Here is a 17310-nt window from a genome sequence, read left to right as displayed (position 1 = left end):
CGCTGCAGAGTAGCACACAGTTATTTAGCACTATATTCATGAAAATAAAATAAAATACAAGATAAAACTTTCTCATATTATTAATTAAATTGTTATTTAATATTTAAAATACTTTTATAATGTTATTACGTGGTGTGGCGCACCAAGTTCGCGGTGCGGTCCGGTAGTCTGTTGCGGCTTTTAGAACGAAAAAGTATAAAATTAAAAAGTAAGAGGCAATCCCGCTGCTTTTCATATTATAATGAACAAATAATTTTAAAATTACTGCAGTTTGTTAAAAAATGTGTGCTGTCGTAAATATTGCAATCTAAATGATTTTCGCTAGGGGTTATTAATCTTCACACATGTAAAGTCTCTGATTGCAAGTAAGTAAGTTGTAAGGAAAAATATCATGGCCGTAGGTCTATTAGGTACTTCAATTACTGATTTTGCGAAATTGCCTTGTCTTGTTTGGTTTCCTCGCATTCGATATGAAAAGTAGAGTGTTTAACTCGGGTGAAAGGCACCATCTCTGTCTCGGACTATTGGCGCTCTCACTGCGTTCGAGCGCCAAACTACCTCGACAGAAATGGGTGCCTTTCAACCCTTGGTTAACAATCTACTATTTCATTACCTTTTTTTGCAAGTTTCTTTAACTCATTTACTTTTCTAAAATCGTGATCTTAGTATTTCATTTAAGTCTCTAAAAATACCATATTATAATTATACGGTATTATTAGAGATTTTTATGATCTTTCAGATAAAGTACGTCGTATCATTAATCTACAAAGTTATCTCAGTAAATGCATCTGTTTATTTATATATAAATCCACTGATTAAGTCTTATATATATACCTAGAATTGTTAAATACAAAATTCCTCTCGTACAATTCGTAAATTTTCCACGGGTCGCATAGAAAACTCATTTCAGGGCACACGCGCGTGAAAGTTTATTTATTAATATAATTAAAATAAACGCATAGGAGTGAAGAAAGGTGACAGAGTAACACATCTACACAGCAGTGCGGGGCTGTAATGGTCAAAGTTAATGTTAGAGGATCCCTTGAGGCAATATAAATTTAAATTACAGTTAGTATTTTTAGTGTTAGTTTCACACTTTTTTTGATTTTTATTTGTAATATTGATGATATTTTACTCATCTTCTGGCCACTCGTCTTCCCATCTACATGGCAACCGGCCAGTGGTAATGCGATACTCAACGCTACTGTAATCTCGCAGTACAATTGCAGGAGACTGTCACTTTTTAACGCGCGTTTACTCCCGTGAAACAAGTGTCACGCGACGTTCGTACCTAATAGCAGGGACAGTGTTGTAATGCGTCTGGCGGCGGCCCAAGATCTAACTGTGCTGGCGTCTAGTTATTTTGAGATCGCACAATAGTGTCGCTAGGTGTGTAACTGATGATGCACTTCGCTGTCTGAAATTTATAATAAGTCATATAATTAGGTACTGACGCGTGATTCTTTGAACCCCCGACGCAAAAAGAAGGGATGATATATATTTGACGCTGTCTGTCTGTGGCATCGTAACTCTCCAACGGATGGACTGATATCGATGTGGTTTTTTTTACGTGAAAGCGAGTTTCCTTGCGGTGGCTCTAAGCTGTTTGATAAAAATCGATCCAGCAGCTTGAAACGTACCTATCAGCTCTTTTCCAAAATGACGTAAGGCATTATTGGCGTAGGGGGTTTTTAATTTTTTTTATATTATATTGCTATCCTATTTATTTAGAACTATGATATCTAGATATGCTTTAACCCATTTATGGATCAAATCAAAATCAAGTCATAAATTGGATCATAATATATGTATAAGGCACGTATTTAACCGGTCAACTAATTAATCGAATTTGGGCAGGTATACTTTAATAAAATAGATATGAGTACTAAAATTAATAGATTGGCAACAAAAACGGAGCCTTAAAATATATCAATATGAGTTGTATTTTAATGCCGTTACAGCTTTTGATTATTTTTAGGCAGCTACCAAGTATTTATTCTGCAACTGAATTATTATATTGGAGACCATGTATGAAGCACATTTTAGAAAGAAAACGGCTATCTATTAATTCAAAAATGAAGTTCTTTTAAAATATTTTGTTTGGTCACTAACACAGTCAACCTAACACGCTCCTCCTCGCTTCGCTCGTCGTCGCACCTATCTTTTGGCTCTGGTAGAACACAGTGGTAACTATTGAAATTAGTGATTAAAAATTGAAAGATCTAATGGTATAATGGCGATTAGGTGTTTCATGATTAGGAATTTCGACTATAAGTATACGGACCATTGCGGTTTTGTAAATTAATTTGAGGTGTTTTGTATAAATAGTGACCAATATTCATTAAATTTTTGAACTGCTTTTGTGTTAAAATACTACCTGAAACGATATGCTCAATATGATTAGGTACTTAGATGTGAACAAGTAGATGACAACCAAATTTTATTATCGCTTTTCAATATTAGTTGCCAGCTTATTATTTTAGACGCCAACTTATCACTTCAAGTTCCCTATAAACTATTCGGGTGGCTTGATTTTGCTGCCAGTGATGCTTATATTTGAGACTAATATAAATTTATTGGTGCTAAAATATTAATGCACAGCCAAATTATATTATTATATGCCCAATGAATGTTCGATCCTGTTTAATATTTTAGTTGCCCGGTTAATAATAAACCTATGTTATAATGCTCATTACAATCAGTAGAATACAGAGCCTATCCTTTCAAGGAGCTCAACCAAAAACTAGTCGTAGTAAAAAAGTAAATTAGTAAATAGTCTTAAGATGATTCTTGTTATAATTAACAGCATATAACATTACTATATACACGGTGTAACATGAGGAAACCGAATAATTTTAACAGCGTATTCCTGATCATATTTAGAGACAAAAATGTCCTATAAACTTTTTTGAAATTCGCCTAGTTTCAGAGATAATATTAATTTAAAAAAATACAAGTTTTTATTGTTACATAGTGTAAAAGGCCTTTTTGATGGTGATGTTGCTGCTATCGGACGTGGTCTAAATATCCTTATTGATAGATGTCATGAAGTGACAAGTAACACTTTGCAAAAAGTAGGTTTTACGAAAAAAACATGTAAAAATCAATTTTAAGTGACAAGTTTACCAATAACATTTATTTTTTATGTACATTCAAAAAAATTAAAAAACAAAACAAAAAAACATTTTTTTTTGGCGAAATTGACCTAAATTCATATTACTACAATTTTTCCTTCTTTTGACCTCAGAAATGCGTGGTTAAAATTATACGGTTTCCTCATGTTAAACCGTGTATATATACATATATGTTTTTAGTTCTTACTAGTCCAAGCTAGGTTTTAGCGTTATTGAAAGGAATTAAGTAAGTACATAAAAACGCTACACATTTCCGTTCATAATTAATCTAAAATCTTTAGTTTCGCTTAGGTATAATTGTTCTGTAAAATATACGAGTGCTTGCAACGTTACAAGTAATATGGGCGTATTAGATATTCATAAGTAAGTACGTGAATACACGGACGACGATATAGGTATATTAGTTTATTTACGTTTATGGCCTTCTTTATAGACGTCAACATTACACAACGGAAAAAAAGTTTGCTATTTCTGACCGAAATTTTGGACAATTGATTATTGATGACAGATAATTATTACAATCACGACGCCTATGTGTATTAATGCTGACGTGACTGAAAACGTGAAAACAAACCAATTTAATTGAGCGTTGCTAAAATGACGTACACATTTAATACGGAGGCAAGGACAATCATGCAAAGTTCGGTTAATAGCAGATCAATGATATAACTGTTTACGTCAATTAAATGTGCCCATTTTAATCATTATGTGACTGGTTATTTACGGCGTAGAACTGACTAATGACGTTTATTGGCTTACTTACCAATTGACTATAGGAGTTGCAAAAACACGCTTAAAACTAAGCACTTAAGGTTCTACGACAAATTTTATTTGCCGTCTATTTGGATCCCATGCTAATATGTACCTAGAAGACTGTTGATAAATTAAGGAGGAAGGAGTCTCAAAGCTTTTGTTCTCAGAATGACTAGTTGGAACCAATATAAAATAAATTGCAACGTATCCAAATTTCTAGGAATTCTAGGATACACAAACACATGCACGATTGTCTCGATAGGCAAGCCTGTAGGAATCTAGTATTTAATATGTATAGACGCCGTGCCATTGCAACGAGGTATTAAATATGTTAAAAGATAAAAATTTAGGACTACACTGTTATAATATTTTGTACTAAGAATATTTCTGGTAACTACTACTTAATGAGAAACAATGTCTTGATTCGAAAGCGCTCCAGAATAGGGTGCCAAAATAAACTTACAAGACGTTACGAAGTTTGTTATATCGCTTACACACTCAAATGTTATATTTACATAACAGTTATTTTTGTCCAAATCTAATTCAGTGCGATAAAATCTTTACATTAAATTGCTAATAACAAAACTGGTAAATGTATTCGTAAAATTTCCGTTCAAGTTGGCTAATGATGGCGACGGGATACTTACGACAGAAGAGAAATGACGTAACTGATGAAGAGTCTCATATGTTATAATGCACTTTAGTTTTGGGCACGAACACGCAGACATGAATGAATGCAACGCGCATGCGTAGGAAGCACGGAACATTCTAATACAGCAGGCGGTTGTGTTTGAATATTTCATCGGTTATCTATTCCCAGATAAGTCGTTTTAAAAATAGGTATTTGGTTAGCAGGCGTCTACTTGCTGAATATAGAAAAGGGGTAGCGCTTCGTCACTGTTGATTTTTTGATTACTTGGAACCATGGTGCCGTTAATAACCATAATAATATACTCTTACGGTAGATGTCTCTATGCAAAAAGGTGCGAATAACAATAAAATTATGTTAGAATAATTCGCCGGGTAAAGAGGGTTTGGTAAACAGGCAAGCTTGGATCCTTGATTCGTGAGCGTGAGTTCGAGTCTAGCTAGCCCGAGGTGCTGAATTCCTGGTTCCTGTTATACTTTTATTCCAAAAATTTCAAATTCAACTAGAACTTATCAATTTTGCAATTCAACTGGAATGTTCTTGGAATCTTCTTTCAATAAGGGTGATTATATAAAATCACATCGGTTTCAGTCGGCTCTCATAATTTGCAATGCAAACCGGGCAGGGTCAGGCAAGCGTCTACTGATTTACTGCGAAACCAGGCCGGCTAGAGTTCATTTACATAACTGTTGTCCCGACCAAGGAAACAACATTGCAGTTATAATCAAATATACATGTAACGATATATGGTTAGACAGAAACAAATATGTTAACAGGACGGACGTGTGTATGAGATGGCAACCCGTGCATAGCAAAGACGTTAAACGTGTAATTAATCTAATAGATAAAAATAAAGCGCCGGGAAGCGATCTTGTACGCATGTCTGACCTGAAGCTAATCGTAGATAAAGTAAGTCCAGTCATAGCCAAATTAATGAATGTATCAGTTGCTCAACATAAATACCCTAATAAGTTAAAAGAATCTCTAGTTCGTCCAATCCATAAAAAGGGTGACCGTAAAGTATACTCAAATTATCGACCGATATCCATTCTCTCCAGTATAGACAAAATAGTTGAAAAATGTATAATCAATCAAACAAGCTCCTTCCTTCAAAAAAACAGTATATTAAATGATTGTCAACATGGTTTTCAGAAAAATAGAAGTACTGCCACTCTTTTGTCCAAATTCACTGATGAAATTAATACTTATTTAGACGATAAAAAATTTGTTGTAGCAATATTCTATGATTTTAAGAAAGCATTCGACACCTTAGATACAAACACCCTTTTAAATGGAATGGCCGAATGTGGTGTGGGGCAGCCGCTAAACAAATGGTTTCGCGACTATCTCACATCACGTTCATACCGAGTAAAGATTGGTGACGACCTAAGTGATGAGACACTGGTACATTGTGGAGTACCACAGGGTTCCGTATGTGGCCCCGTGTGTTACTTAATGCATGTAAATAGCTTATGTGGAGTTCTGCGAAACTGTTCCGCACACATGTTTGCTGACGACCTATGCACCCTACGCGCAGGAACCAATATGATAGAAACTTGTCGTCTAGTCCAAGAAGACATAGACTCAGTAGTAAAGTGGTCACATGACAATGGCATTATATTGAATTCAGATAAAACTAAGCTCCTAATTATACAATCGCCATATCTAAGCCCAACAGAAATGCCACTCCCTATGTATACCCATAGCTTTACTTGCCTTCATAATAACTTACACGATTGCCATTGTAGACCAATAGAAAAAGTTGATTGTGTTACATATTTAGGTGTTAAAGTAGATTCCGCATTTTCTTGGCAACAACATATAAATTATATCTGTAGCAAACTTAGAATTTTATTAGGTAAATTTTACCACCTTAGCTTTAAAGTACCAATTAATGTATTAAAGTGCTTATACTTTGCAATAGTTGATTCCGTGTTAAGCTATGCCCTTGATTGCTATGGTCTCACTTTTAAATCGTATATAGATAAAGTAGAAGTGCTACAAATTAGATTCTTAAAGTTACTCGTCAATAAAAAAACTAGAAACAGTTGTAAAGGTAATTATAATAAACTATTTAAAATTTGTAAAATACTCCCGGTCAGCTTAAAACACAAATACCTCTTAGCAATTAACAACCACAGCAATAAGGAGCATATCTCGACACGAGTAGAACATAAACATAATACAAGATCAGCGGCTGTGCGAAAATATGAAATACCCCGCGTCACCAATTATTACGGAGACCGAACTCTAAAAAAAAGGTTGCCATATCTTTTAAACAGTCTTCCAGAAAATATCAGGCTCGAGCCCAATAAAACTAAATTTAAAACAGCAATCAAGCAGCACCTATTAAAAATGCTTGGGTGACAATTGTATGCCTGTGCCTGCAAATGTCACCCAAGTAAAGTAAGGTATATCTGATTATATTAGTTAAGTGTATGATGTTAGTTTTTATAATATTTTACATTGATTACGTATGTAAGTAATTATATAAGAGACTCGCACCTGCAGACAAACTGTGTAAACAGTTTTGCAGGGAACTGAATGAGATCGTAAGGTTATTTCTTGTATTAATAATAGTAATAAATAAATAAATAATAATAAATACATTGGTAATTATCCTCTGGCGTCCCACGACGGTTCTAATGCTAGTACAAATTACCTCCAACGAAATTTAAATCATTATTATATGGAACAGATATGCTTTTGTTGTGTGAAACAAAATTCAATTTTTCCACCCAAGAAAGTAGCGTACTGTCATCTCAAAGGATGGCACCGCACTTACAAACCCCCTGGGTTGCGGGCGGGTGTCTGGCCAGTATTTAGATTAGAACATCGCTTAAGAAAAAAATAGTTTAGAGTTTTATAACGTTAACACCGATGCTGTAAAGTAAGTAATTAGGTATGCCCATAATTACTAGGCATCTAGATATGTATCTGTAGGCAAATATACTAGTACCTATACCTAGTATAAAATCACTACACCTTATAAAACAAAGTCCCCCGCCGCGTCTGTCTGTTTGTGTGTTTGTTCGCGTTAAACTCAAAAACTACTGAAAGTATTTCCATGCAGTTATCACTTATCAATAGAGTGATTCTTGAGGAAGAGGATTAGGTGTATAATTTGTTAACCCGTGCGAAGCCGGGGCGGGTCGCTAGTATAAATGATATTATAGCTGTTCGTCGACCAGTACTAATTATTACAGGTTTTTAGCAATTTTCTCTGACCTAGTGCAAATCAGCGAATTATAATAACAATTTACAATCGATTATTCATTGAGATATTCGTCCACATCTTTTCCTTGTGTCAATAAAGCAAGCTTCGAGCCATAAAAATAAATAACAATTAATCATCTGGTAAAAATCGTGTAAAAATCAAATTCGCAATGTATGAAATGAAAAGCTAGGCTAGCATCTAGGTAAGTAGTGCATGGATGTCGCTGATCATCAATTTTCAATTTTCATTAAGTAACGAAACATAGATCAAAATATTTAAAACGAAATAAAACGAAGCAATCTATACACGCAGCCGAAAAACTGCATGACCACTTTATAAATGAATTGATTCATAATGTATCCATGCAATTTTGCTGCACGCTGTACCTCTACGATAATACTAGTCTATGGAGATAATCGGTCGGTTAGGTACTTACTAACTTTGATGACATTAAACCAATTAAGACCTAATCTACTCAATCCATCGATATAAGTACCTGATTATAATTAATTACTGGTAAAACTACCAATTAAGAGTATCACGTCCTGCGGCAAACACTTATTTACCGCTATTTCTTAGAGCCTCGATCAATTTATGTGATTTATAGGTTTTCTCCCGCGCTTAGATCGATCGATAAACGTCGAATAGGGAATCGATGGCCTCGTCTTAGCTTAGTCACGTATGGACACCTAAACCGTGCTATAGTATTTACGACTTAATTGCCTTAGGTTTCAATACAGATTCCGGTTGCAATAAAATGCAATAAAACCTGAGTATATAGTTGAAATTGCTGTTTTCTATATGTAAGAGCTATCTCTTTTGAGCGTTGCATTTAAGACACGTATTTTAGAATTACATTGAAGTACATCACTGTCAACTCTTGAGGAAAATCTGATTAGATATAAATCTGGGACGTACGACATACCTATCTATAGTGGTCTAGTTGGCCGCCTTGGTCAATATTTCGGAACATAGTAAAAGCTTACCTACTAGGTACATAGTTGCAAGAAACTCTAGAGACTCAAAAGCTTAGGTACTTTAACCAACAGCGGTGCGGTATCAGCTTCGTTTCGTAGGTAATTAGGCACTAATAGTCGTGATGTTTTAATTGAATTGGTGTCCAATCACATGCATAACACACTTACATAATTCATACCTTTGCACGATCTTCAACACTGATCACTGATAATACATAAACCTTATTTCAAAGATATAAGGTTCACCAATGGTGAATTAAGTGTTTCTGTTAGTACCAAGTCCCATCGATTAGCTTGCACCGACGGCCCGACGCCCTCAAAAGCTTGCCGTGAGCTACGGCCGGAATGCAGGAATGGGTTCCCGTTAGAACTTAGAACAAATCTAGCCTAGCCTCCACAAGTGCACAAAGGCCACACACGGCGCACACGCTGGATGTAGGTACAGACGCGTTAGAAATCATCGCAGTCAGGGTAGGTATATCCTATAATTTCCTATACGTGATCTTACATTGTAACATGTAATTTAAGCTAAGTGCATACTCTTTGGAGCGCATTTAAAAAGATGTAGGTAAATTTGAGGCACAGGTACTTGGTACCGGCATTTGTATTACAAGTTTAGTAACAGATAGCAGTAGCACCCGCAACACCCGCATTTAAGTCGTCACGTGGGTACCTGCGCAATAGGAAAATTATTATTATGTTTTCCTGAGCAGTTAACGAGTATCTGCAGTAGCAATCGAATTAATGGAAAATTACTCGTTAATGTATGTTCCTCTGTAATAAACAGATAAAGTGAGTACATTATATTCAGAGTTCAGAGTCGTCATTTGTTTATTACCGCATTAAAAGTGCAGTGAATGTCCATTATCATACTTTCCCAACCTCGTGATTTGCTTAACTTATATTTATTAATACCTTAATTTGTAGCTCATAAAGTTCACTTTATCAAATCAATCTGGTATTTACGAGGATGAGAAAAAGACAGTCGGTTCATGTAGGCTAAGGTCAGTTAAATAGGGTGCGGTGTCGGAAGCGTCCAACCGGACTTCCCAGTTGGTAAGCCTTCGTTGAGCAGGAAATAGAGATTCCATATCACTGGTCTTAATTGATCAACTTTTTCTGAGACATAGCATACAGACTTAAATAAAAAAAAATAGTTAATAATGTATTCTTACGCACAATGGGGCCAGTTTCCGATGTGTATTAACATTGCTATAAATGTTGTAATAATAGTAACCTATATTAAAGAAGATACTGCAATACCAGTTCACCTACAATAGGTACCTATTAGGCTGGGATGTTACTATTTAGCACATTATTGTCTTGTTGTTTTAGTTCCTCATCTATCCTATTGAAGGTTGATCAAAATTAAATCAAAGATACTTTGTATTTACATAGTATAATTTTCTTATTTCAGGCTAGTGATGGTCAAGTGGCGCCTGTGCAGTCTCTGTTGGCCGGCTTCTATCTTCTGGCGGGGCCTTTCGTTTCGGCCTTAGCAAACAAGTAAGATTCTTCAATATTTACTCACCGTGTTTTCTCATTAGGTACCTCGATTTCCCTTTCGTCTTTGAGATAGGTCCTGTGTCATCAATGTCCTCTATAGCTAAAACAAAAGCTAGCTAAGCTGCCAATTATTTATACTTAACATGAACTGACAGATGACAGACCGATGTGATTTAAGAAATGTTCTTGATATGAAACTTAACTTCCGTTCTTTCAGGTACGGCTTCCGAGTGGTGACCATTGTAGGCAGCGTGATTAGTACCGTTGCATTCGGACTCTCCTACTTCGCGACCAGCGTCGAGTACCTCTACCTAGTTTACGGCATCATTGGAGGTATGAATTTGATTTTAGATCGACAATACATTTAATAGATCGTTAATTAGCACACTAACTATATACCAATGCAAACATGAAGAACCGAAATGAGCGACGATGATGCAAAAAAATTCTAAATATTTTTTTCTGTTTCAGGTATCGGTTTCTGCATGATTTACATGCCAGCAGTGTTAACAGTCGGGTTCTACTTCGAGCGCTGGCGCGCCCTCGCCACAGGCATTGCGCTCTGCGGATCTGGCGTCGGCACTTTTGCGTTTGCGCCGCTTGGTGAATACCTTCTCAAGTCCTATGGATGGAGGGTCACTGTTGTTATGTATGGAGGTAAGCAATCAAAAGACATGTTTTTATCAGAATTCAGAATTATCAAGCTCTAAATGACAAAATTTAAGTTAGGATCCTCTTTTTCCAGGATTCATTCTCCTATGCATCATCTTTGGTGCACTGTTCAGACCCATAAAACCGGTACGAGTGGCGCTGGCTGATCAATCCGGCGATGATGACATCGCTCGTAGGCACGAGGAAGCCGTTGAAAAGCTCAACTCCATGCTCAAATTGCATAGCAAGCTGGACTCCGGGATTTCAATGCCAGCCGAAATGAGATTCAGTAACAAAGTTAGTCCACACACGTGGGTCGGAGTCGCGAATAATACACGATACCCGACCGCCGAGGAAGTCTTCCGGGGCAGCAATTCTCATCTAAGCCGACGGTCATCAGCAACAGCAGGAACGATTAAGAATACTCTTGGAAACAGACCGATGTTCATCACGGGCCCGGTCGCCGAGAAAGATGAAGACGATTCCAACAGCAATATCGATAACACTGAGCCACTCATCAGCGCCCCTATCAAAGTTATACAGAGAGAGGTCAGGCCTCGTCATTCACACGCCGATCTAGTCGCTCGGCCACTATACAGAGACGACATTTTCTTTAGCGGCAGTTTGGTCAGACTACCCCAATATACGTCTCGGAATTCTCTGGGTTACCACATGGCAGTTACACACGTGCCAACTAAGGAAGATACTCAAGAAGAAGAGTCGGGCAAATGCCGTCTGTGCCCAGAAGCAGTGAAGCGGACCCTCGCGACCATGTTGGACGTAAGCTTATTCCGATCACCGACGTTCGTGATTCTTGCCGTGTCAGGTTTCTTCACGATGCTGGGATTCTTTGTTCCTTACATGTATGTCAAACAGAGAGCGATGGAAAAAGGAGGCATTGATGCAACAACTAGCACCTTGTTGGTGTCGACGATCGGCGTGGCGAACATCGTGGGCCGTATGACGTGTGGTCTGGTGTCATCGATGCCCAAAGTATCTCCGCTGTGGCTGAACAATATTGCGCTGACGGCTGGTGGAATAGCGACTATGTTCAGTGGATACTGCTTCCATGCGGGCTACCAGTTTGCATACTGCGCATTGTTTGGACTTGCTGTTGGTAAGCATTTGTTTGATTCACAAGTCATAATGTTTGTTTATTTGTTCCCTAAGCTGAAATTAACTGCTATCAAGCCAGGCTGATGATGAAAATCGGAGCATATTAGGAACTCCGTAAAACGACAAAGCATTTTAGCTAGTAATATTAGATGATTGTCAAAAAAAAATGTCAGTGACAAAAGATTGTACATATTTAAAATGAAATATTTGACATTATTAGTTGATCATATAGTCTTCTATTTTCTGCAGCTTGTTTCGCGTCGCTGCGGTCGATCCTGGTGGTAGAATATATCGGGCTGGAGCAGCTCACCAACTGCTTCGGGCTCTTCCTGCTCTTCCAAGGTTTCGGCGCGTTATTAGGTGCTCCAATTGCGGGTAAGAGACATCATCTCAGTTATTATTTATTCAATGTTAAGCTAACAAAAACACAGCGAACCTGCACGTTCTTGTAAGTACGTAGTAAAAAGCGAATGCGGTTAAATTAAATGACATTTTTCTCCTCTGTCACATATTTGTTACAAATATTTTAAGACTTCGCCAACTCACTGATTTATGTTGTTCCCTTACAGGAGCTATAAAGGACATGACGGGAGACTTCGTGGTCCCATTCTACGTGGCTGGAGGGTTCCTGCTGTTCTCTGCTCTAATGTGCTACCCCATCGACTACATCAGTCGGTGGGAAAAGTCGCGTTCCAAGCTCGCCACGCCACCTCCCAAAGTCTGATCCCTTCCAGACAATACGGGACCATGATATACCGGACTCATTTCGGTTCAATAAAGACAAGGTGCCAAAACCCCGGTCGAATAGTGTGCGTTAGACCCTGCGGATGAATCTCAGGCGACGACGTGACTACGAAATGTACAAATTAAGCTGTTCAGATATATCGGACGATACCTCGAATACGAAATTCATAAGTAGAAACATTCCCAGTAGAATTGGACAATGCTCGAGATTGCTTTGCAATGGCTCAGTTAAGTCAGATCTTGCATTTAAATATAGAATTAGAATTTAGAAAGTACAAAGACTCGAAATATTTATCGTACCTAATGACAGTTTTGTCAGTGTCCAGTTGTTAGTGGATGTGGTCTGAAACCAAAACGTACTTTATTATTAAGAATAGATTTGTACTTACCGAGTGAAATCCCGAAGGAGGTCTCGAAGAGATTACTCCTAATCCGTCTTCCATAAAATCTAAGTTAAATATTGAAATTATCTACAATATTGATAATTATGTAGCTAGGAAAATACGAAGCAGATATTTGCAGAAAACTATTTTAATACAGCAACGTTTTGAATCCTGCACGCAAATCGCATGCACCCTAGTGTAACAAACTTACAAGTAGGTACGGAGTACATATTATAAGACTTTTACACCTAACAACGTAATTTAATTGCATATCATTATGCAGAGTGATTTTATATTATTTAAAGGTTTGCTAGTTGTAATACTTGTAATGTTCGTGCCTTATTGAATGAGCGGTACTTACTTATTATAGATTATAATGTATTGTATACTATTTTATATACAAGTCCCCGGATGGGAAGGAAAGTTCCAAATGCCGTTTGTACTATACTTACAAGGCCTTTTATACTTTTTTATGTGTTTGACATAAATATTATATTTAACTTAGAATAAGAATTACTGCTGTGGCTGTGGTATATTAGCGTATTCTAGAGCTTGTAAATAAGAAATCATAGTCATCGGGTATTCTATATATTGTACTCGTATTTTGGTTTGTTAAAATCGCGCTGTCCTATGTCAACCGGTGTACCCATATCAAAATCGTCACATATTCGAATTTGGTGATGTTGATAGGGGTATATACCTAGTAGAAGAAGGCTTCTTCTGGTACCTATAAATATTTCCACTCTTGTATACCGACCTACCTTAAGTGATACTCCCAAAAAGTGGTTTATTTACAAAATGCATTAGGTATTATTAGCAAGAATGACATTTTGCTTAAATAATTTGAAAATGAAGGGGCAGATTGGACCAGAGTTATACCGAATACCGCGCTGTATGCCTAGCATGACAGCCTGTCTATACAGGCTGTACTACAGCACTGTATGGCGAAAAATAATAATACTTTTTTATTCATAACATATTTACAAATTAATTACTACGAGACATTTGTGCAATCATGCCATATTTTAAATTAAAATATGAAATCACTGCCAATATTTTAATTTCTTTATTTTTTTGTGTTAGTTTTATCAAATGATTTATAATATGATGCTGGTCATTGTAAAAATATGAAAAGTATTTACATCATAACATCAATATGAATCTTATAAAAGGAAGTCATTTTTATAACTCGTTGATATAGATTCCGGAGTGGTTGTATATACCTACTTACCTACTTATTGCCTTATTTTATTTATTTTATAAGTAGTTTTGTGTTATGACTATGATTTTTTGTGTGTATTGAGTGTGGATACCACAGTGCCATAAATGTTATGTCCAGTTGCTTGCGATGTTCCTTCACGAAAAAAACGAGGCACCTACTTTAATGTAAAAATCACGCGTTGAGCGATGAAACTATAGTGGTGGAATTTTAATATTTAAAAAACTAAACATAATCTGTTTTGATCCAATCTTTCACTTTAAAAGTAAATAATATATGTTTAATTTATGAACAAATACCTACTCTATAACACAACAGTCTCCTTTCTTGTAACATTGTTTTTTTGTTGATGCAAATAATATAAGTAGGCAAACATTTGTGACTAAAATCCAAAAGGCGCAAGTCGATCTACGAATTTTTGTCAAAAAAACGAAGCTTTTATGGGAGTCTCGGGAGTCAAGAAACCTCAGACAGAATACCTACAGGTCAACGTTGTGAAAAATGTAGGCATAATTAGCCATGCGAATGTTTTAGAGCACCAATGCGAAGATAACAGAATAATAATGAAAACATATATAACTAACCGAAGACAATATAATATATAATATTTGTAATAAATACAGGGAATAAAAACGAATTACCTACACTCCTAGATTAGGAATATGGAAGGAACGCAAGCAATGTAGCCTAGTGAAATAGATGAGTGTTTTAACCAGGGTTTTCCCTTTGCAACAATTTATACAAATATATTTGTTGAACTATTTTCTTGTTTTATTTTTACCGCTTAACTTATTATAGGTGTGCTTAACTGAGACGGTTTGCGATAAATTATTGTGGTTGACTATATAATATACCTACCTACCTACCTACCACACACCCAGTAACCAGAGATGTTACTTATTTGAAACTAGCTGTGCCCGCGGCTCCGCCCGCGTGGAATTCAGTCTGTGTCAGTAAGCGGCTAATTAATTTCTAATCCTAATTTCTCTCCCTCTCCCGAGGCGGAACTTGAAGTAAAGTTGACAGATGGATATGCTAGAGGACTGTTGTAGTCCAGATAAAATATTTTACAGTTAGGTACCACTAAATAAAACTACACTCCAAAATCAATAATTTTTTTCGCCCTTATTCAAATTTAACACGTGATTTTAACGACAGAGTAGTAGGTGTATATCGGACGATACAGTAAGGTATACGCGCGCGAGCGAAAGCGAAGCGGCCTGCCTGGCTAGAGCGCCACTCACCGTGGTCTTCTTCAGACTCCTGAGGAAGACCGCGTGCCGTTTGTAACCTCAATGCGTTGCGAGACTTTCGCGAATGATTCGATTTTTTTCGGGAAGGCATGGAAATGCGTATAAAATGCGAGTCCCAAATAGTTTGACTCCGCAAACGACCAGGGGGCCGATTTTTGAAGTTCGATCACTCGATTTCGTGTATTTCGTTAAATAATACCTCCACTACTAGGCATTTAAACTCTACTAATAGAATTGAAATCGAGTGGTCAATACCACTCGATTCCAAATTTCTATCGTTCTTATTTCAAAAATTAGCATTTTGCCGTTTGCCACCGATTTTCGAGTGACGAATTCGAGCGATCGAAATTCAAAAATCGGCCCCCTGTGCCGGATTAAGATATTTTGATGCCCTAAGCATTTCTATGGTGCCCCCTCTCCCTAGGGTCATCAAGATTACATTGAATTTTTTTTGGTAAATTGAGTGACGTTTGTTTTTTTTTTTAGAGATAGAGATATTTATTATGCATCCAATGTACATAAGGTAAACGGCCCCAAGTTCGTGTTAGTACGTTATTTCGTAAGTTTTGTTTCTGGCGCAAATAATAAGGAAATCAATTATTTTTTATTCTAATTATACATATGAAAAAAATCTGTATTATTTAATCTCTTCAATAAAGTAATAACCAATATTTTAGTAATTAAACTGAGAGTAATACGACGGTCGAAACTGTCAGAGGGCCGCGAACAGCTGTGTTGTATGCGTGCACTTTTTTTAGGCGTAAGGTGCGCGCTCTCACTTGTTAAGCTTATAGGAAGGAAAAGCTAAACCCATTCGAATAAAAGTTTTTGGGAGTGTTTCTGTGGGTTCCTTAGTAATTGATTTGATAAGAAAAAAGATTGAATATATGCATAGAAATAACTTAAAATTGCAATAAATCGACTCACGAAATAGCGGTCATTTTATTTTACGTGTGTCTCCTATTTCGTGCCACTAACGAATCAAGGATTTTCTAGATACATTTTGAGTGCTTGTTTTTAAATATAACAACGAAGATAATTAAAAAAATAAATTAGTAAACAATTAATGTATTTCATGAAGTTTCGTATGAGCGAAATTCGGTATATGTTTTTTTCACTAGAATTCTCATAAAACGAGTTTGAATGTGACCCGAGTTAAAAATTTTAAGGTATATTCCACGTATATTCTCATATTAACTACTAGCACAATTTTATTTATTATTCAATTTATTTGATTTATTTTTGTGTATGTTTATATTTAACGTATAAGATAGTAAATTATTTTTTGTAAATAATTTTTATTTTTTAATTTATTTTAATTTGTAATTTTTATTTTATTTATTTAAATAGTTTGGCTCTTAATCACGTATTAATGTACCCATATGGTTTACAAAGTCTTATTTCAACCATTAAAGACGACGAGTACAAAAAACTTTAAGCTAGCTCTCAATTTTATTTTTATTTTATATTATTTTTAATTTGACCATACAATTATTCGTAAGTAGGTAAGACCGTTAAATATAAATGATTATCAGCAAATTATCACCAATTACTCTAAGAAAACTTTATGCCGAAACAGGGGACACGAATTCACGAACTTAGGAGCTGACCTAAATTTGTATCACGAAATGGGAGCCAAATAAGAGGTTCACGACAAAATTCATATAAAATAAAGTTTCAACTAAAACCCTACAGTTTATACATTAAA

At 36.1% G+C, this 17310-nt stretch overlaps 1 protein-coding gene across 2 annotated transcripts in view; it reads left to right on the top strand.

The window, feature by feature from the left end:
• The window catches only part of LOC134794240 (uncharacterized), a 49215-nt gene extending 36463 nt beyond the window's left edge, over positions 1–12752 (top strand). For both annotated transcript variants that reach the window (XM_063765992.1, XM_063765993.1), the window contains exons 4-9: positions 10148–10236; positions 10454–10569; positions 10708–10893; positions 10982–12004; positions 12253–12378; positions 12573–12752. In XM_063765992.1, the coding sequence (XP_063622062.1) occupies positions 10148–10236; positions 10454–10569; positions 10708–10893; positions 10982–12004; positions 12253–12378; positions 12573–12727 (1695 nt within the window). In that variant the 3' untranslated portion in view covers positions 12728–12752. The remainder of the gene's footprint in view (positions 1–10147; positions 10237–10453; positions 10570–10707; positions 10894–10981; positions 12005–12252; positions 12379–12572) is intronic.
• Positions 12753–17310: the final 4558 nt, after the last annotated feature.

This window comes from Cydia splendana, chromosome 10 (assembly GCF_910591565.1).
Source record: "Cydia splendana chromosome 10, ilCydSple1.2, whole genome shotgun sequence".
Classification (NCBI taxonomy): Eukaryota; Metazoa; Arthropoda; class Insecta; order Lepidoptera; family Tortricidae; genus Cydia; species Cydia splendana.
This window is presented reverse-complemented; position numbering and strand designations above follow the sequence as displayed.